This window comes from Lissotriton vulgaris, chromosome 9 (assembly GCF_964263255.1).
Source record: "Lissotriton vulgaris chromosome 9, aLisVul1.2, whole genome shotgun sequence".
In the NCBI taxonomy this organism is placed as follows: Eukaryota; Metazoa; Chordata; class Amphibia; order Caudata; family Salamandridae; genus Lissotriton; species Lissotriton vulgaris.
In genome coordinates this window covers 1,207,710,812-1,207,731,816 of record NC_141697.1, presented here as the reverse complement: position 1 = coordinate 1,207,731,816, position 21,005 = coordinate 1,207,710,812, and the positions used below count along the sequence as shown (strand labels likewise).

At 44.2% G+C, this 21,005-nt stretch overlaps 1 protein-coding gene across 1 annotated transcript in view; it reads right to left on the bottom strand.

Annotated features, from left to right (window-relative positions):
• The window catches only part of EEFSEC (eukaryotic elongation factor, selenocysteine-tRNA specific), a 675,218-nt gene extending 657,517 nt beyond the window's left edge, over positions 1-17,701 (bottom strand). Inside the window, exon 1 of the mRNA XM_086939292.1 lies at positions 17,388-17,701. Within this exon, the coding sequence (XP_086795418.1) occupies positions 17,388-17,667 (280 nt within the window). The 5' untranslated portion in view covers positions 17,668-17,701. The remainder of the gene's footprint in view (positions 1-17,387) is intronic.
• Between the last annotated feature and the right edge of the window lie 3,304 nt (positions 17,702-21,005).

Genomic DNA, 21,005 nt, shown 5'->3' with positions numbered 1-21,005 from the left:
GGCCCTGTGGTGCGGATTGCGCGCAGTTCATCTACAGCCGTAGAGATTTGGAGCAGGGTCCTTCCAACGTCCTGGTTATTGTGTGCAAACTCGCGCTGCATGCTGATGCAGCGTCTAGCTAGTATGTTGTTGGAGGAGGCCAGACGGTTACAGCACGTGAATACAGGTCCAGGCGCTGCATCTCCTTACGCCTGGCTGCACGGTGAGCCCTGATTTCGCCACAGAGTGCCTCCATGGGACATGTTAAGCTCCTGAAACCTGCCCTGATTTCCCTTTGGTGTGACTTGATGTTTTTTGCTTGCAGGCGCTGTACCTGCAACATATTCAGCTCAAGCCTGGCAAACACCGACCCATCCCCAGGATCTACAGCACTTGTTGCAGCACCGGACCTGCGCCTGTTTCAAACTTCTTGCATTGGCTCTGCACAGCGGTGCTGTTGTGTTTCAGGCTGTGTGTCATTGCTTTGCCCATCCCCATCAGTGTCCTGGCCCTCGTCCTCCAAAGGGGCTAGTGGTCTCACAGCAATCCTCCTGCGGCGCTTGGGGGGGGGTGTTCACTGGACTAGCCCCGTCCTCACTTTCTTGCTCCTGCGCAGTTGCTGTTCTGGTAGGGGAATTGCCCTGCCTCCCACTGCCTGTTGCCTGATTTTAATTAGATGCTGTGGACGTAAAGGCATACATTTAATTTCTGTTCTGACTAGCACTTGTAAATAAATAAATTTCACTTTTGCTAATTACACATTTCTTTAGTCTCGCTTTCCTGATGCACATATGCATTTGGGGAATGGCTGGGTGTAAGTCTACCAATGTAATGTGCATGTGACTACATCTCTCATAATGCATTGCAGTGTGTGTTTGTATAACTGCTCTGGATTACTACTTTCTTTCTGCCCAAGGGTCGCTGCTGGGTGTGTGGGGGTATTTGGGGAGGGGTCAGGGGTGTGAAACCATACCTCTTACATTGTCCTGGTCCTGGGGGGTCTAAGCTGTCCAGGTCAGCCACTCCTATGACTGCTGGGGGGTGTCCGGGCTGGGCATGTCTCCTGTGTCCTGCATGTTCACAAAGCACTGCAGTGTTCTGTCTCCAACACTCCTTCACTCTGGTAATCAGTAACACAGGTGCCGCATGGGTAGACTCACTTCCTGGTTGTGAGGTCATCAAGCTGCACCTGAGTTTCTGATTTGCTGATTCGAAAATTCGCAAAATTGCGATTTTTTACCGTAAAAAATCTCAAATGTGGAAATTGCACATAATATAGCGATTTTTAAGAAATCGCAATTTTTTTGCGATTGGCTTCATACATACCAATTAGCGATTCTGAAATAGCGATTTCTTAAAAATCACTATTAAAGATTCGCTAAGTGGTATCTTGATACATATGGCCGTTAGTCTTCTTATCTGGGTCAAAAAGTTGGCATGTATGTCACTATTCTGATCTCCCCAAGTACTGAAGGGTGGCCGGGTGGCCTTCTTTTGGGTTTGAATGCAGCAGTAAAATAAACATGACATGCTCTGGATGCCCGCACATGTACAACAAATCCCTGAGCCAGGTTGCCAGTATGTGTTTTCCTTTGCCTCAATGCTCTAATAAATTATGTCAGAAGAGCTCGCAAATTCCCAAGGTTCCTGCATTAGTAGCTACACAGTCCAGGTTTTTGCTTTGCATTCGAGGGAATGCAGTCCTGTTTTAACCAATTATAAAATAGGAACTATATATCCCAGAGTACAATCAAAAACCTAGCCTGTATGTACTACTCATGAATGTACCTGGGAAACATAAGGAGTCTGCATCAGGCTGTAGCACCGGGAAAAAACCCAACACAAACATTCTCACGCCAGCTCTGCCAAGTGTCACAGATCACGGAATTAGTGTGCTGTCTTTTGGTAACATACTGATAGTAGCACTGGAGATTGTCACGCGATCAGTTGGAGTTGTGCTCTCTACCTGCCTTGCAGCAGATAAGGGGAAGCCCTGCCAAGTACCATGCATTAGGGGTTAGAATAATGCATTTTAGTGCTGGTGTCTGCATCACCACAAAAACAAATACATTTGTCCCACGTTATGGTGCCACTGGACCACCCCATGATGAAGTGCATAAGCTCTCAAGCAGGCAACACCAACTAGTATACCAAATGGCTTCAAACAGCCTGGTGCTTCACTGCTGCTGTCTGACAAATTTGTCTCAGTCTGTCAGTGTGTCAAACAATCTCATGATGAATCGCGTTCAGTGGTCTGTTGTGTTTACAATAAATTACATTATATAAAGTGGGCCTGGCATTCAATCAGCCGAGCCCCGCCCAGCCTACCTTTGAGTCAACTCTGGATGGACCCACAAACAGCCATGTGGTTTGAGTCTCAGCAAGTGACACATTCGCTAGTCATGATGCAGCTAGCACATGGATGATTCCCGGGGTGGTGCCTTTCCTGTTTTCCTGTTTTCCAGCAAAGGCACCACCGCACATGTGATCAGTCGCACACACCTGCAGATTGACCCCAGGCAAATACACTGGAATGCGTCAGCTTTGTTTGTATTTTTTGCCTGCCTAGCTCTTGCGCTATGCTTGTGAAATCTCTTGTATTTAATATATCTTAAAAGGGGGCTCTTATCAGTCCCAGGCTCTCAACATCACTGGAGTCAAGCTATCCAGGCTGAAGAAGGCTGATAGCCAGAAACCGGTCCTTGGATGCTTGATTCCGGTCTAGGAAAGACATGGCTTGGTAGTTCGGGCTGAACTGTTCCTATGAGGCACAGGGTCAAGGCTGATTTGCATATAGCACCATCAGGATTCAAGCAAGCCGGGCCGACGACGGCTGAAATGCCAGAAACCGGTCCCCGGTAGCTTGTCTCCTTTCCGGTGAAGAATTGGCTTGGCAGTTTAGTCTGCCCTGTTCCCATGATGCACTGGACCAGGGACAGACTGATTTGCATATAGCCAGGATCTGAGCTGGGATGGTGTAGTGAGCTAAATAACGGTGATGGATCAAGCCCTGATATTTGGACTGGGTAAGAGTGGTCTGCTTAATTCAGACACTCTGTTCATCACCACCCCCTTTTCTGAATGATTTGCATATAGCCAGTGTCTGACCTAGGGTGGTGTGGAGTGCAAAAAAACGATGGATTTAGGCCCAGATCTTTGTACTGGGGTGAATGTTAGACATTGTTCTGCATTCTGTCTATCAACTGTGTTTTTTGCAATTTTCACCCCGAGTGTGCTGGGGATGCTCAGACGTGAGTCCCAGGCTCTCCACATCACTGGAGTCAAGCTATCCAGGCTGAAGAAGGCTGATAGCCAGAAACCGGTCCTTGGATGCTTGATTCCGGTCTAGGAAAGACATGGCTAGGTAGTTCGGGCTGGACTGTTCCCATGAGGCACAGGGTCAAGGCTGATTTGCATATAGCCAGTGTCTGACCTAGGGTGGTGTGGAGTACAAAAAAAACTATGGATTTAGGCCCAGATCTTTGTACTGGGGTGAATGTAAGACATTGTTCTGCATTCTGTCCATCCACTGTGTTTTTTGGCTCTTATCAGTTCCCATAGCCGAATTACTGTGTTCATTCACTTTTCTGTGGAACTTTTTTTTTACTTCCCCTTGCTGCATGCATTTATGATACTTCTACTAAAGCTGTTCACATTGTTTAAGCCACATTCACGGTCAAGGTAGGATCTCTTCCCACAGAAAAGGCAGACAGATTCTAACAGTATGCTGGACTACTTGCTTTTTATCACTTAGTTGTGTAAAGCAGAAGATTTAGCCTTAGAACGTTTGTGGCATTTCCTATTCATGCGTCAGTACTTTTCTTTGCTTTTTATAGGCGTCAAATTGATTTTTTAAACTTAAATCGATTTGGTCATTGTGATCAAATTCTAAATGTCTTAATAAACAATGAATTTTAAAAATAAAGTAAATATACAAGAGCTATGCTTTTTTTTACTACTAAACAGGCAGTTACAAGTGCAGTTACCTTTCAGACAACAGGATCATGATTTGAATGGCCAAAAAAATTTCAGAACTCCTCTAAACACATATTATTGCTATATTTGACTACTAAACAGGCTGTCACAATTGCAGTTTCGTTGTAGTTAAAGGGGACTTCATTTGAATGGTGCAGCAGGCGCAGTGGCACCGGGGCCAAACACTCTAGAGACTCCACTAAACCCAGCTTATTGCTACATTGTAAAACTACTCGGGCAGGTACAAGTGCAGTTACCTTGCAGAGAACAGGGTCATGATTTTAATGGTGCAGCAGGAGCAGTGTCACCAAGGCCAAACGTTGTCATAACTCCACTAAACACCACATATTGCTATATTTTACTACTAAACACGCAGTCGCAAGTGCAGTTATCTTGCAGGCAACAAGGTCATTATTTGAATGGTGCAGCAGGTGCTTGCCACCAGGCCAAAAGTTGTCAGAAATCTTCTAAACACTAGTCTTGCTATATTTTACTACTATTCTACAGGCAGACACAATTGTAGTTATCTTGCAGTTAAAAGGGGCTTGATTTGATTGGTGCAGCAGGTGCAGTGGCACCGGGGCCAAAATATCTAGGGACCCCGCTATACACAGAATATTGCTAACTTTTACTACTAAACCGGCAGTCACAAGCAATGTTCCCTCTAATTTTTTTCCTCTGTGTGCGGCAGCGTAGGGTCTCTGTGCGCTGCAGCCATGGCTATGTGCGCCAGGAACCAGACCGTGCGTGTGTGCAGCGCCAAATATTCCTCCAAACTTTTGCTTAAAAATCTGAAAAGATGGTGCATTTCCACACATGCAGTGCCACATTAAACTATACTATGTTGTGTGGTTAGGTTTGCCGTAATTTTTAGAGCAAATACAAGTTCAAAGCACTTAAAAAGTATTTTAAAGTTGGGTAAACTAATTACATCAGTGGTACTCATAGTACGGCCCAGGGGCCTCCAGCGGCCCGGCAGGCCTTCATTGGCGGCACACGGACCTTGCCTTTTCATTTCTAGGCAAAGTGGAGATGCATGTGCTGTAAGAAGGAGTGAAAAAAACAACAAAGCCTCATTAACAAGTAAATGGAAGACCTATGAGGTACTCAGGTGCGCGCCCGGGAAGCTGTCTCAGCCCGGGCTGTCACAAAAGAATGGGTAATTGGGGGGGAGGCTGGGGCTTAAGCCCTTTCAGCCCAATGGGCGTTGCGCGCCTGGATGTAAGCACATTCAGAATTTGGACAATTGCACCTAGAGACAGAGACTGATAGGGAGAGATACCGACAGATGGGGAAAGAGACAGAGACAGGAAGGAAAGAGACAGATAGGGGCAGAGACAGAGACAGATAGGGACAGAGACAGATAGGGACAGAGACAGAGAGGTAGAGAGAGAGAGGAAGGTAGAGGGAGGGAGGGAAGTGGAGGGAGGGAAAAGGGGGTAGAGGGTGGGAGAGGGAGGTAAGGGAGGTAGAGAGAGAGAGGGAGGTAGAGGGAGAGGGGGTAGATGAAGAGGGAGGTAGAGAGCGAGGGAGAGGGAGGGGCAGAGGGAGGTAGAGGTAGAGGTAGCAGGAGGTAGAGAAGGAGAGGGAGGGACAGAGGGACGGAGAAGGAGGGACAGAGGGACGGAGAGGGAGGGACAGAGAGGGAGAGGGAGGGACAGAGAGGGAGAGGGAGAGGGAGGGACAGAGAGGTAGAGGGAGGGACAGAGGTAGATGGAGAGGGAGGGACAGCGAGGTAGAGGGAGGTAGAGAGAGGGGGAGTGTGAGAGGGACAGGGAGGGAGGGACAGAGAGAGAGAGGGAGGCACAGAGAGGGAGAGGTAGGGGAAGGTAGACAGAGAGGGAGGGAGAGGGAGGGACAAAGAGGTAGAGGGAGGGATGTAGAGGGAGAGGGAGGGGAGGGAGGTAAAGGGAGAGGGAGGGAGAGAGGTAGAGGGAGGGAAAGGGAGAGCGAGGGACAGAGAGGTAGAGGGAGAGGGAGGGACAGAAAGGGAGGGGGGGAAGGTAGAGGGGGGGACAGAGAGGTAGAGGGGGGGGCAGAGAGGTAGAGGGAGAGGGAGGGACAGAGAGGTAGAGGGAGAGGGAGGGACAGAGAGGTAGAGGGAGATGGAGGTACAGGGAGGGACAGAGTGGGAGAGGTAGGTAGAGACAGAGGGAGAGGGAACTAGAGGGAGAGGGATGTAGAGGGAGAGGGAGAGGGAGGGAAAGGGAGAGGGATGTATAGAGTGGGAGAGGTAGGTGGAGATAGAGAGGGAGGGAGAGGGAATTAGAGCGAGAGGGAGGGACAGAGAGGTAGAGGGATGAAAATGGAGATGGGGTAGAGGGAGGGACAGAGAGGTAGAGGGAAAGGGAGGGAGAGGGAGGGACAGAGAGGGAGAGGGAGGGACAGAGAGGTAGAGGGAGGGAGAGGTAGAGGGAGGTAGAAGGAGAGGGAGGTAGAGGAGGGAAAGTGAGAGGGAAGTAGAGGGAGGGTGAGAGGTAGAGAGAGAGGGACAGAGGGAGAGGGAGGTAGGCGGAGGGACAGAGCAGTAGAGGGAGAGGGAGAGAACGGTGGAGGGAGAGCGAGGTAGAGGGAGGGACAGAGCAGGAAAGGGAGGGAGGAGATAGAGGGAGGGAGAGGTAGAGTATTTGCTACTTCTGTGGACATTGTGGACAATGTGCAGCCTTTAATTTTAAACCTTTGTGTGTTCAAGAAGTGAAGTTTAATGTTTTCAGATATGTTTTTATCCTACCCTAACAAGGGTGTAAACGTTGATTTAGGTGTTTCACTGGTAGTAAGGTCAAAATGTCCGTTCTTCATTTCGGAGGTCGATTGTGGGGTAGAACATTAGCATCAAACTGCCCGGGCATTGTTCATAATAAAATCAGTGTTGAGGCAATGCTATTGTTTTAAGAGAACAACAAGACTTTGTTTTTATTAACCCTATTTTGATTAGTATTATAGAGTATGGCCCTCATATGCTAGAGTCTGCATCAGAGCCATCGGATACTTTTTAGGACGACACTATACTTCCTAAATTACATTCCACATCACTATATACCACTTCATAACACACCATACCACTCAACTCTGCGCCACTCTATAACAATACACTCTACTCCACGTTAGAAGGCTTCACGCCACGCCACTTTGCACCAGTAATTTTTAGCCATACTGAGTAGCAGCCCACTGCTGTACAACATGGCTAAGACAAATTAGAAAAGCTATAGGCGAGATCTATTGGCTATGCCAGCGCATGTTGTTAATACTTAAACATACATTAACGGATCTCCTTCATATTTTGTCACTTTTTATGTCAATACCAGCTGGGTAACAGGAGTTTTAAATGCATCACTGCACGAATAGACCATCTCAATCTCCTTGCCCACTCTGTCTTGTTTATTGCACTCTATCAAGGGGTAGGCCTACATTAGAAGCAGAGTTGACTGATCTTTTTCCGCACAGTAATTACAAGTTAAAGGCATTCAATGCTCTATTATTTCAATCTCCATTTCGTTTTCGTTAGGATACTGCTGATTGTCTTCGTGTTGTCTGGAACATCGTTTTCAGATTGCTGGGTATGTTGTGGTAAATAAATCATTTCTGAATGCCCTTCAAGACGATGTGGTTCATTGAAAAAAGAATTATGTCCATTCATGCCAATAGTATCTCGTTTTTTCCCATTAGATATTTAATCTAAAAGTTTTGCTTTCAACTCAAGTTCAGTTCAAGATCTAAAGAAATCTGGCCTTGGTTTAAGTTTCATCTGCTTCCCAAGTCGAATTGAAAAGTGTCTCATCACTTCTTCTTTGCAGTGTTTTATTGTCATCTTGTGTCAACAGAAGCAGTATTGGTCCAGACGATTTTGACTCCCACGTTTTTGACATTGCCAGTTTATAGTTTTTTCGAGAAAGTCAGAATTGTTTTTTGAGCAGATACTAACCTATGGCTCCTCTTCCTAATTCTCATCAGAATGGGAAAATTGTTCCATTGCGTTAATTTGCTGCAATTGATGTGTAAACCTTTCTTGTCACTACTGAAAATCGAAATCTTTGGACTGTAGTCTTCATATTTTGTGCCATTATGAACTATCTGCACTACAGTTTGGTTTAAAAAGAGTGCAGTTGTAACAAATAATATTGTCATGATCATGAGGGAGGCACTGATTGCTGACATCATGCAAACCTAACTTAGGTAACATCATTTACACAGTAGGTGACAGAAAATGAAACATCCTGAAAAGACAGACACTAAACATAACCCTGTTTTCACACAGCAGGTTGGAAAAAATTGTCTTATGTCAGCTTTCAGTGTTTTTTAGATCCTCTGCACTTTTTTGCCCATGTTCTGTTTTCTTCTTTCAAGGATTGCTCTTTCTGGGACTGATAGTGGAAAATGATTTCTGTTCGTGATTTGGATAGTGCTTCTGAATAGTATGGTGGGAAATGTAAACTGAAGCTAATGGGCACTCAGTAGGGAACCCTGGCCTTATGAGAAACCTTTTTATTAAATATACAGTCTGCACCCATGGCCAATGCAAAATTATACTTTTTTTACATGCTTTTTCCTCACCCACCCACCAGCTAGTGAAATGATGCATAGCGTGTGAATCCTGAGTAGAATCACACTGCAAAATATTCACAGCCTCAGCCACCAAGCACCCTTTCTGTTAGTCCAAGAATCTTTCCATCAACAGCATATGGTTAATGTTTAGCAATTTTGTTTTCCATGGCATGCTTCATCTCATTTTCATCACTCAATGTTGCCACAGTCCTGCTCTTCCCACCGACTAACCAGGCCCCCAAAATCCGTTTTGTTCAACTTTTTTATTTCCCTGTTTATCCAATTACTCCAGCTTCTTACAGCACGTTAATCATACCTTTTTTTGTTGCAGGTTTATATTTTACTTCACTCCCTAGTGTAACAGTTACTCTAGGCTTACCATGAGTCCGATTTTATCATTTTTTGACTTAAAGTCAATTGCTGTTGACTGACAGTTGCCCTTAAACTAAACAGGAACAGGGTTACGATTAAAATATTAGTGCAAAAATATCTACTGGGGGGGGGCATACTCAAACTGCTACTTCTGTGGACATTGTGGACAGTGTCTAAGTTATTACTGCGTGCTTGATAGACTGTCTCCCCAAATATTTTGCCACTTTCTTTTTTACATAAATGTCTTGCAGTGTTTTCAATAAACGTTCTTCCAAAGCTATTGCAGCGTTTTTAAATAAAGTTGCTTGCACTTGCCTCTCCCCTTCTTTCTGTCCTCTATCTTCGTCACTCCTTTCTCCTTTCATTCTACTTGTTCACTCATCATCGCTCCTCTCAATCTTAATCTCTGTCACCTATCTCCTGAATGATGAGGCTCAGAGGTCAGAGCCGGGCAGAGGCCCGGCCGGAGCAGCTCGTGCACACTGCGCTATTTAAATATAATGATAGAGAGGCTCCGGTGAGCCTCTCTCCTGACCCTCGGGGCCCAGGCGTGCGTGTGCAGTGCACCATTTAATTAATTAAGCGCCTTAATGCTCCTTGAGGAAGTGACGGGCCCCCTGGAGCGTGCCCCCTCCCCACAACACGGGGGCTGTAAGGGTCTGTGTTCCGCCCCTTGTCCTCTGTCTGTTTCGAGAGCAGGGAATCCGTGTGTGTTAGGAAAAGGCAGGCTGAATGTGATTGGTTCCGGATTTCGGCGATGCAGATTTTTAAAGCAGTGAGTTACCCAGGATCTACTGAGAATGCTTTATTGCGAAGAATGCGTCTGCCTGTGCATCTTTCGATTCTTACTTTGTGGTGTTATACAGTCATTTGTTTTTGTTAGAGTTGAAGATGCCGAACGTTTTCTTACTGTATGTAAGAATGGTTTTTACTTTTTCTGGCCGTGTGAGAGGAAATATGTTTCTAAAGTGCGTGGCAAACCGTGAGGAAGAGCTGTAAGGTTTCCTTCCGAGCGCAAAGCGACTGTGGCGTGTTTGACACACTGCATTGAGTTTCTATCAGTGCACAGTTGTTGGTATGAGTTGCGATAAGCACGAATACCATACTAAATTCCACTCGCATTTTGAAAGTGCCGCTGTCAGGGAGTGCGCGCTGAATACAGCGCACTGCGCGCTGAGGTTGACTGCTGTGCGCGCGCGCTCACCCGCGCAGCTTCTTGGGAACAGTGGTCACAAGTGCCGTTATCTAGCAGGCACTAGGGCCATGATTTCAATGGTGCTGCAGGTGTAGTGGCACCGGGCCAAACATTGTCAGAACTCCTCTTAACACCAACTTTTGCTATATTTAACTACTAAATAAGCAGTCAAAAATGCAGTTAGCTTGCAGACACTAGGGTCATGATTTCAACGGTGCAGCAGGTGCAGAGACACCGGGTCCAAAGCTCTAGGAACCACTCAAAACACCAAATATTGCACTATTTTACTATTAAACAGGCGATCACAAGTACAGTCACTTTATAGGCAATAGGGTCATGATTTGAATGTTGCAGCAGGTGCAATGGCAAATGATTCAAAAGTTGTCATAACTTCTCTAAACAATTGCTATAATTTACTACTAAGCAGGCAGTCGCAATTGCAGTTATCTTGCAAGCACTAGGGTCATAATTTGGATGGTGCAGCAGGTGCAGTGGCACCAGTCTCACAAGTTGTCAGAACTCCTATAAACACATAATATTGCAATTACATCAATTCATTCTATTATTTCCCTCTTTCATTTTTCAAAATGTTGCTATTACTTACCTGCACTATACCACTAGTAACAGCACAATATATTTACTCTTAATACATAAACAGGTCATAACACTTTAACAGACGTTATGCAACTTATATTGTACAACTACTCAGCAAGCTACAACTTACAACAAAAAAACGCTTATTATTAATCACATAGGCGAAACCTAATGCATTTACACATGCTTGTTTCCAAGAACCACCTGCCATCAGCAGACAAATGACGCCTCCTGCGTGGCACGACCCCTCACAGTGCTCTGTCTACCGCGTGAAGGGTCGCGGTGACAGGATGTTGTTTTTCTTGCAACCTGCCGGCTCCCAGCAGTTCTCAGGCCCCACACCAGCTTGGCCAGACAGTGCCAGGGGTCTGCCGGAGAATAGTGACAAAAAGTCACCTTCCCATCTCCTGCCCTCTGGTCATTGTGTTTGATGGGTATCAGGGTGGACATGTTTGTTCAGTCACCATATCCCAGGCTTTGGTGGCGATCAGAGCACACAACAAGTTATTAAGAACAACAACCAGACCTTTCTAGCCCTGTTGTAACATGGAAAATTAAAAGAGGTAGATGCAGAGCTTTCCCAAAGCAATAAGTCTAAGGTCACTAAGGCAAGTATGGAAAGGAGGATGGAAAGAGAAAATGAGAAAGGAAAAGTGAAGGACATGAATGGAGAAGGAAAGAAACAAAAAGTGGAGCGGACTAAGAAAGCAAAAGGAGTGTGTGTGAACGGAAAAGCAATGGATGGAGAGCGGGTGTCAAGGGTTTTCTGTTCTGTAAGAACAAGGGAATGATGCATAGAGCCTAACACACCCTATTTTAGTTCCCATGAGGTTTAGCAGCCTCGGTCCCCTATTCAAAGGTCTAAGGTAATGGAGAATGTTTCAGTTCTTGGTAAATGTGCTACATCTGTAAGAGCATCCACTGTAATAGAGTTCACAGTTGGAATTTAGCTCACAAAAATCTAATATGGTAAGAAAACACCAATGTTTGATTCTTCTCCAGTTTTACTGCTTTCTGTGAAAATAGGAGCATCCTCTGTTACAACCCAACTCTAAAGCAGGTCCTAGGTCTGCCGCTGTAAAAGGTAAACAAGCCTGTTTACATCCCTAGCTCACCTTTGGGAGCGTGTAGAACTGAAGGCAGTCACAGCAGTGGGACATGAAGCGACTGGCAGACTATGAATGGTCACGCTTAAAAAGGTCTTGGTCCTCCCAGCAGGCAGTCACTGACTAGTAGCATGATTATTTATTTCAAATGAGTTTTGTCTGTAACTCACTGCCCAGAGGTTAGGTTGAACATCTTCCTCCAGGCACTTTTGTATCCTAGCTTAATGCATTTTGGGTGTTGTTGTCTTGTTTTGCTTCTAATGAACGGGTGAGTCAAACATACCTGAAAGCATTGATTTCCAGGTGAGAAATTCAGTACTGGTGGCAGTACCCACAATGAGAAGGAGAAAGGTGGTAATCCTAACACGGGTACACAGTGGAAAAACATTAAGGCAACACAGCTGTCAGGTGGTCCATGTCATGTTGGAAACAGGACAGGTTAGGGGCCTTGCATTAATACTTATGGAGTACTGCAACTTGTACTTCTCAGAACATTACATTTTGAAAAAGTGGTCATTTCTGAAATGTATTATGTTACTACTTTGTTCTTCATGCTATAAGGTGTCATTCAAAGCATTACACATAAGGTAATGAAATGTCACACATAAGCACGTTAAATTTATGGAAATTTAACAGCGAATGAAGCTGAAAACTTAGCAGCTATGTCACCCTTGAAAGAATCGTTCACCTCCACTGGCTTTAAATGGGATCACCAGAAGGGTTGCCATATGGCGAGTTTTTTTAACGGCATGGGAAGCATTTTAATGTCACGGCCTGTATAAAAAAAAAAGGGGAAGATCACCTAACCCTGGTATTTTTCACCTTACGAATACATTCTTTAAAGAGTAAATATAAGATGAAAGCATGTAAAAATGTGTTGTAGGGCTGCCTTAATTATACCTGACTGTTATTTAACGTAAGCAAAGACAGATAGGATATGTTAAAAATGAATACAGATATTTTTATATAAAGTCTATTTAAGTATCATATATCAGCCTTTGTAGACATTAAAAATGTGAACAAATAGCCAGTATTATTCTCTGGGAAAGAGGGCACCCTGAACACCAGCCAAAAAAAGTCACCCTCCTTTATGAGGACTCATTAGGTTGAGGGTGTATCTATAACCCAAGAACCAAAGAACAAACGCTCTCCTTACCATTAAAAATATGATCAAAGATAGACTGCGCAGATATGAAATACAGTCTATCATCTCTCTACCCAACTTCCCTTCCGGCCAAGTACCATGCATCAGGGGCTAGACTAACGCATTTTAGTGTGTTGGTCCGCATCACTGCACTAAAATGCTTAGTCATGCATTTAAAGCACCTCCTGACCCCACCCGGCGATGAGGCAGACTAGCAAGACTGGAGCGCTGCCCTCTAAGAAGCACTCTCAAGCACGCAACATGGACCGCTCACTGGGAGTCTGGCAGAGTGTGGCACTGTACTGACTGCACTTATGCAGTGCTGCCTGGCTGGTACTAACAGTTGAAAGGTTTTACTCAAAGGGGATCAGCTGCGCTGGCAGCAACAATGCATATTGATCACAGCTGCGTATTGCTGAGAGTCACTCAGCCTGTGCTGACCGCAGCGGCATCATGTTTATGCAAGTGGCAAACATAACCACACACAAGTCATAGTGTGACTGTTTCCATTTGCCAAAGTCACTGAGTGAGGCATTGTCGGGCGGGACACGGCAAGCAGCAGTTATGTTTCTTAACCACAGGTGCACCCCTGCACCTATGCCACCAGTTTGCTGCCTCAGATCAACATGTGCCGTGCGACCAATGGGGGACAAGAGGTGGTCGCACAGTCATTGTTGCAGAGGCAGCAGGATTTTGAAGGCAGGATATCAAAAGATTTGACTGACTCTGGTGCTGTGCTGCAGGAAGAGACCATTTGGGGCTGCTCAGGTCTGTGACTGTGTGATAATTCATGACTGGCATCATGATGATGTTGCTTTAGATATGAAATATATTGATATAATTTAACTTTAGCAGTCTAAGCCTGCAAGTAGAACTGCGGGCTGGTGCCGCTGCAGGCTGAGCCCAGCTGAGCTGGCTGTATGGATTAATAAATAGCAGCTGAGATCTAAATCTGCGGCATCACGGCTGCTAACGGTCACGTAGCCTGTGGTCTGTCCCCTACCTTGCATCAGTATTAATACTAAGTGAATTAATCCAAGGGTTTCACCTTCCCTGTTGCTGAGTATTTTTCAGGCAACAGGGCGCCACCCATCTTCTTTGTGGAAAGAAAGACTACATGTTCACTGCCAGGAGGACAACTCAGTTTTAATTGGCAGATTTGATGGATTATTTTAAATTTTGCCCTGAATTACATATAAAAAAACAGCCTCATTACTTTGGCTACACGAACAGTCAAAAGCTGACCTCAAAAAATATACTAGCCCACTCGCAATGGCAAGTAAGATTTTGTAGGATGTCAGGCTTTTTTCTGACACCACATTTAGACAGCTTGTAAATGAATAGTACTAATATTTCAAAATATATCAAGAATTACGCAAGCATATTTTTTTGTAATTGAGAAGTGTGATGCAACAAAAATTTAAATAGGAGCACAACAAATCAGAGCAGTTCACTAGGTGGTATACATATGACAAATATTTACAGAAACTCGATTTTGAAACATTATTGTTTGTACGCTATATAGTTTTATCAGTAAAACTGTATGTCGGTTGTACATTTTTTGCCATTTCCATGTAAAATTTGCTGATAGTAAATGACAGTGTGCTACAACTTAATGCTTTAGTTATGTATTTATTAAAATAGATAGGTTTTAAACATGATTTGAGAAACATGCCTGTCCCAACCCTGATGGCAATGCTGTTAATGAACTAAGAAGCAAGTTGGGGTCAGGTGTGTCCTATATGTGGCTAAATTTGTATTATATATGAAGCAAAGGTTTAGTGTATTAACTCAAACAAAATAGTTTTTTGTACAGCAGACATGCAGAACTTGCATATTTGAAGGTGCTCTCATATGTGATAATGAAGAAAATGGCAGTTCAGTGAGTTAAAATATTTGCCCAGGGACACATTATTTTAAACCAGTTTATAGAAAACGAGCAATACATAGGTTAAGCAGATTATTTAAGTCACTAGACCTACAGGTCTAGTAACATGTTTAGGATTCTTCGATGTCTGAAACGGTGTTGGAAAACTCACGCTGTAATTGCAGTGATTTCCTAGTGTGAACGTTGTCCATCGCCCATGTGCTATTGTGCTATAACCATCCTAGGCCACAGGTCCAGTTAGCTTACACCAGTGCAGAGCCACAAGGAAATGGGCTAGTGGAGAGATATAACAGGGTTCTCAAACAAGAATACAACAACCAGGCATAGTTTTCTCAATTTGTATGTAACAATGAGATGCATAAAATAGCTGAAAAGAAGCACCTTTTAGATATTTTTCTCTTTACATAAAAGTCACTGCTTGGTTTTACTCCCATTAAAGTGTCACACATTTGACACCGAAGAAGAAGGATAAGGAGGGGCACAGCTGGTTTGTGAAGATCCGTTGGGTGAAAGGTAGTAGGATTCGTGTGCTCTCAAGGGTCGTGGTTCCGTCAAACCACGGAGATTCAATGAAAAGTGGTGTATGCACCGTAATGCAAATACATCCCCTATGGGAGGCACAACGTCGGAGTTCAAAACAATGATTCAAAAGTTCATTCAAATGATTTTAATTTCTTCAAATAGAGATCAATCCATCGATATTGTTAATCATATCAGGAATATTAATCTTGTACAGGTAAAGTAGCGGTGATGCGGGGGGAACGCCTCCGATGCATTTCGGGTCGGTGGCCCTTTTTCAAGGAGCGCTAGAGAGAAGACAAACTATGGTGAGGGGGAGGAATTGACAACAGAAAAACGGGTCAAGACGATTAAAGTGTCTATCAATGGTGAGGGCCGGTGTAAAACTGAGGGTAGTGATGGGAGTGGAGGGTAATCGGGTAGCGTCAGCGCGTGACGAGGGTAATGGACGGTGAAGGACTCGGGTCGCGGGGAAGGTGAGCACAGGCGGTGCTATCTAGGACTTACTTCTTGGCGCGTGTAGTGAGACTCACTACTACCGGAAAGCTGGGACGCCTGAATGGTGTGGACCGTGGGAGCTAAATGAATGGGAGTGAGCATCACGGAAAGTGAGAGAGGACTAAAGTAAAGGTCATGCGTGGGTGGGGCGCATGCTGTGGCGGCCATATTGGAAAGGTGTACAATGTGAGGAAAGAAAGTAAGTGAATAACAATGAACAATGCATGTCAGGTACAATGTTATTGTACCTGACATGCATTGTTAATTTTACACAGCATGCGCCCCACCCACGCATGACCTTTACTTTAGTCCTCTCTCACTTTCCGTGATGCTCACTCCCATTCATTTAGCTCCCACGGTCCACACCATTCAGGCGTCCCAGCTTTCCGGTAGTAGTGAGTCTCACTACACGCGCCAAGAAGTAAGTCCTAGATAGCACCGCCTGTGCTCACCTTCCCCGCGACCCGAGTCCTTCACCGTCCATTACCCTCGTCACGCGCTGACGCTACCCGATTACCCTCCACTCCCATCACTACCCTCAGTTTTACACCGGCCCTCACCATTGATAGACACTTTAATCGTCTTGACCCGTTTTTCTGTTGTCAATTCCTCCCCCTCACCATAGTTTGTCTTCTCTCTAGCGCTCCTTGAAAAAGGGCCACCGGCCCGAAATGCATCGGAGGCGTTCCCCCCCGCATCACCGCTACTTTACCTGTACAAGATTAATATTCCTGATATGATTAACAATATCGATGGATTGATCTCTATTTGAAGAAATTAAAATCATTTGAATGAACTTTTGAATCATTGTTTTGAACTCCGACGTTGTGCCTCCCATAGGGGATGTATTTGCATTACGGTGCATACACCACTTTTTACACATTTGACACCGGCATGTCACTTATAAGCACAATGAAACCATGAAAATGTCACTCATGAGCAATCTAAAGACTTGGCAGGTATGCCCTTCTCACCTTCTCAATTATTCTTATGTTTTTTTTTAACTTATTTTTTAGTCTAATAGTTTAATACTAGTGGTTTCCATCTGTTTTACTTCATTGAATAGGTGGGTGAAATCAAATAATGCATAACTATGCAACATTACATGCAATTATGTGAACCGCAAGTCCTAGATTTTAGAGTGAAATGCATCCTTGAGTCTAAAAATGACGCAAGGGAGCATTAACCAATAGAAAATTGTGCAAAAAAAACATAATATACAAAAGCTGCTTGTTTTCTGTTGTTCCCTTGTGTCCTTTGTAAATGTTCGCCACACGTGGTGCATAATTACGCGAAGTTTCTATTTCGAAAATTACGCCCCCGTGATTTCAATGTCGCTGAGGCCTACGTGCATTTACGCAAAATAATACATCATACTACGAATTCATAATACAGTACTACGTCGCCCAATCCAACATGGCCGTCAACGTAAAGAGGGCGGCCATTTTGAAATGGGAGAACACATTCAACACACATTAACATTTAGAATTACCGTTCCGCTCGTCTTCCTACATTTCACACCTCTGGCAGTGTAATCTGCCTCACGTAACATCTGTAACTCCACCAGCCACTTACCTCCGATAATGGTCCTGATGAGGGAGGCGTGTCCGGGGCAGTCCACCAGGGTGCATTGCAGGCTGTTGTAGCCGGAAGTGCGCAGGCGCTCGGGAGCCGGTAGGGTGAAGCAGGAGAAGCCCAAGTCCAGAGTGATGCCGCGCTCCCGGCTCTGCGGATTCTTGTCGAAGGCGGCCGTGGAGGCTGTGCTGCTCAGGGCCTTGGCCAGCGACGTCTTCCCGCTGTCTATGTGCCCGAGCACGCCGATATTGAAGTTCAGCGTCTTGCCCGTTTCGGTCATGCTGCAGGCTTTCTTCTATTTCTATGACAGCGCTGTCTGCACTTTGCTCAGCAGCGCCGAACAGTGGAGTGAAGCGTCCCATCAAAAGGAGTCCGTGTAGGAATTGGGGCTCAGTGCACTTGTGTTCCGCTCTTGGGTAGTTCTAGTTTCTTCGGGTATTTTTAGTTTCTTTTTTACCCTGACCTGCAGGGAATCACTTTCTGCATTTCAGAATTACCACTTTTCAGCCCTTCCTAAAACATTTTCGAGGGATTTATAACTTTCCCAGAATATTCCAGTACTGGAGTTAGAATAGTAAACATGCCTCATGGAATATTTGGGGGAACGTTGCTCCTTCCCAAAGTATTCTAGAACGGAAGATAGAATACTAAATTTGACCTTTCATTGTCTGCCATCCTCTGCAGACTTGAGGGCGCAGTCAGGGCAAGAAACACAACAGAGGTTTCTTTTTCAAGTCTCCCAACTCCTGGCTGCAATTTCTTACTTATTGTGAATGATGACCTGTGTGAATGTGTAACTTTGTGAAGGTATGTTCTACCCACCATATGTTCATTTAGAAAAGCAGGACATAGGATGTGCCAGTCCCTCCTGACATTGGTTAAATAAAGGTGGATTTATGTATCAAGTTGTGTGATAGTGCATAATTACCTTTTTGTTGTACTATCTTCCCATCACAGAGCAGCAAGTTAAAAAGTATCTTAAAATTACAAGTACCAATATTAAACATGTTATGAACTCCAGGGCATGTGATCAGAGACCAACATTACCCAACAAGGTATTCCATAGCTTCCTTTGCTGCCACCATCCCTCCTCTTTTCCTTGCTGCAGAGCAAATTAGTCATTGAAGTGTTATGCCTGGTTTTGCTTAATTTCTTAGTTATCTCAATAGTATAATCACTTATATTCTAATGTCACTATTTCGTTAACTTATCAAATTAATTAGCAACATACAAATGAAAAACAATATGCCTACTTCATCAACTATGGTTAACGTCGGATAAGCGGGTGGGCTAGTCCTTGCGTCTGTGACCTTAATAGAATGAAAAACTACAAGGATGAAGAATGTATAATTAAGGTTCAAAGAGTGAAAGGAGAACTGGTGAAAGTAATGTATCCACTCAAACTGTAGACAATATAAATGCTTATTTCATCCTAAAGTTTGTGTTGGTAATCCTCAACTTTATATTTTTCACAAAAAACAAAGACAAAAGCCTGGATGCTTATGTTGCATTTTTGATGAATTTGTCATTGATGTGCAAATTTGATACATTAAATGATGAACTGATAAGAATTAATGAATGAAACCCATTTGTAGAGTGTACAGCTACTCAACACAAGTGTCCTGGCACTGAATGGCTCATGCATACAGGGCCAACAAGCATGTCTATCCCTGGGAAAGCCAGGTTTTAAGATGTTTCTTAAAGGCTCTCTGGTCAGCTGTGGCTCTAAGAGCAGCAAACACAACACAAACAGTAATTCATACATATTGTGTAGGAATGGTTATGGATGGATGGCGAGCCCTTCCACAAGTATACCATGGCTGTAGTTAAAAGGGTAGAGATTTCTGAGTGCAGTGCAAAGGAAGGAAAATGAATGTAAATGACACAATAACAGACCAAAGATGGAAGAAGGCTGGCTGAAAGACTCTATAAAAATAATATACACATAGTTGTAGTAAAACCAAAAGCTGTTTTGATGAATCTAGAACTAATAAAAAGGATATCATTTTAACACTAACTGTGATATGTGTTACAGCTCTGTGAATTATAGGCATTCAGCTGTAGATGAGAGATGTCTTTCTTTCGAAACCAAATGTAATAGATGTGGTTCTATAGGGTATTTCGCCGGAGTTTGTAAGTAGAACAATAAAAGCTCTTGGGTTATGTACCGTATTTTCCGGCGTATAAGACGACCCGGCGTATAAGACGACCCCCGACTTTGGCAGAAAAATTTTAGGTTTAGTGCTATACTCGCCGTATAAGACGACCCCCCACTTCCAGCGCAGCATAGCCATTCCGAGTATGTACCGGTATTTTGAACTTACCGTATTAGTCTAGTCCTCCTCCCTGTGGGTGAGCAGTAAGGCTTTATCAGTGGGCAGTGGGTACCTATAAGCGTTTATTTTACAAACTGAAAGACTGAACGCAAAGAAATTGGTTGTAGAAACAATCTTGCTTTACTCGGAAACATTTTATTTAAAACCATATCAAAAACTGTCACTTCTGAATAACGGCAAACATAAATAACGTAGTGCATGAAACAGTGCAAGTGCATTAAACGTTCCATAACTTCCCATAAATCCAAGCGATTTCTACAGGATTTATAACGTTCCCTTTAAAAACCTTCAAAATCCTCCTCTTCGTCATCTGATCTCATAAGTAAGTCTATGAGATCTTGTGGTACATCTGTAAGGCAGTCATCGTATGGATCTTGTACCAATTCCGTATCAGATGATGTGGTCTCTTCTTCGGCATCCTCTTCACCTTCCCACAGATAGTCGTCCTCCATACCATCTAATGAGTTCGATATGCCACACTTCTTGAAAGACTTTATGACTGTTTCTGCATCGATGTCGTTCCAGGCCTTTATGACAAAGTTGCACAAAACATCCAACTGTGGCGCACGCATGTTTCCTCCTTTTGTGAATGTTTTTTCACCGCTAACCATCCACTCATTCCACTGTTCTCGGATGCGATCTTTAAATGGCTTGTTTAGGCACACATCCAGTGGCTGCACCAACGATGTCAGTCCTCCAGGTATAACAGCAGCATCCGTTTTCAGTCTTGCCAGCCTTTGCTTGGTGCTGGGAGTTAAATGAGCCCTGAACATATCCCACACCAGTAGACTACGCCTTTGTAGAAGTCCACCTGGTCGCCTGCTCCATACGTTATCAAGCCATAGCTTTACCCCTTCTTCATCCATCCATCCTTTCTCATTAACATGCACAAAACAACCAGCAGGAAACTTGAGTTTCGGCATTGTTTTCCTTTTAAAAATAACCATTGGCCTCAGTTTGCCACCATCAGCTGTGCATGCAAGTACCACAGTGAAACTGGACTTCTCATGTCCTGTTGTTTTTATTAAAATTGTCTTTTCGCCTTTTTGATGGACAGTTTTGTTGGCGATCATATCAAAATTCATCGGAGTTTCATCCATGTTTCCGATGCTACTTAGCGCATACACATGTTCATTGCGCAGCCTAATGACGTAGCGATGGAAGCTATGCATTTTGGCATCAAGATCCGCTGGTAATTTCTGGGCAATTTTTGTCTTTTGCCGCAATACCAGATTATGCCTTCCCAAGAATCTGGTACACCAGGACACAGTGGCCTTAAATC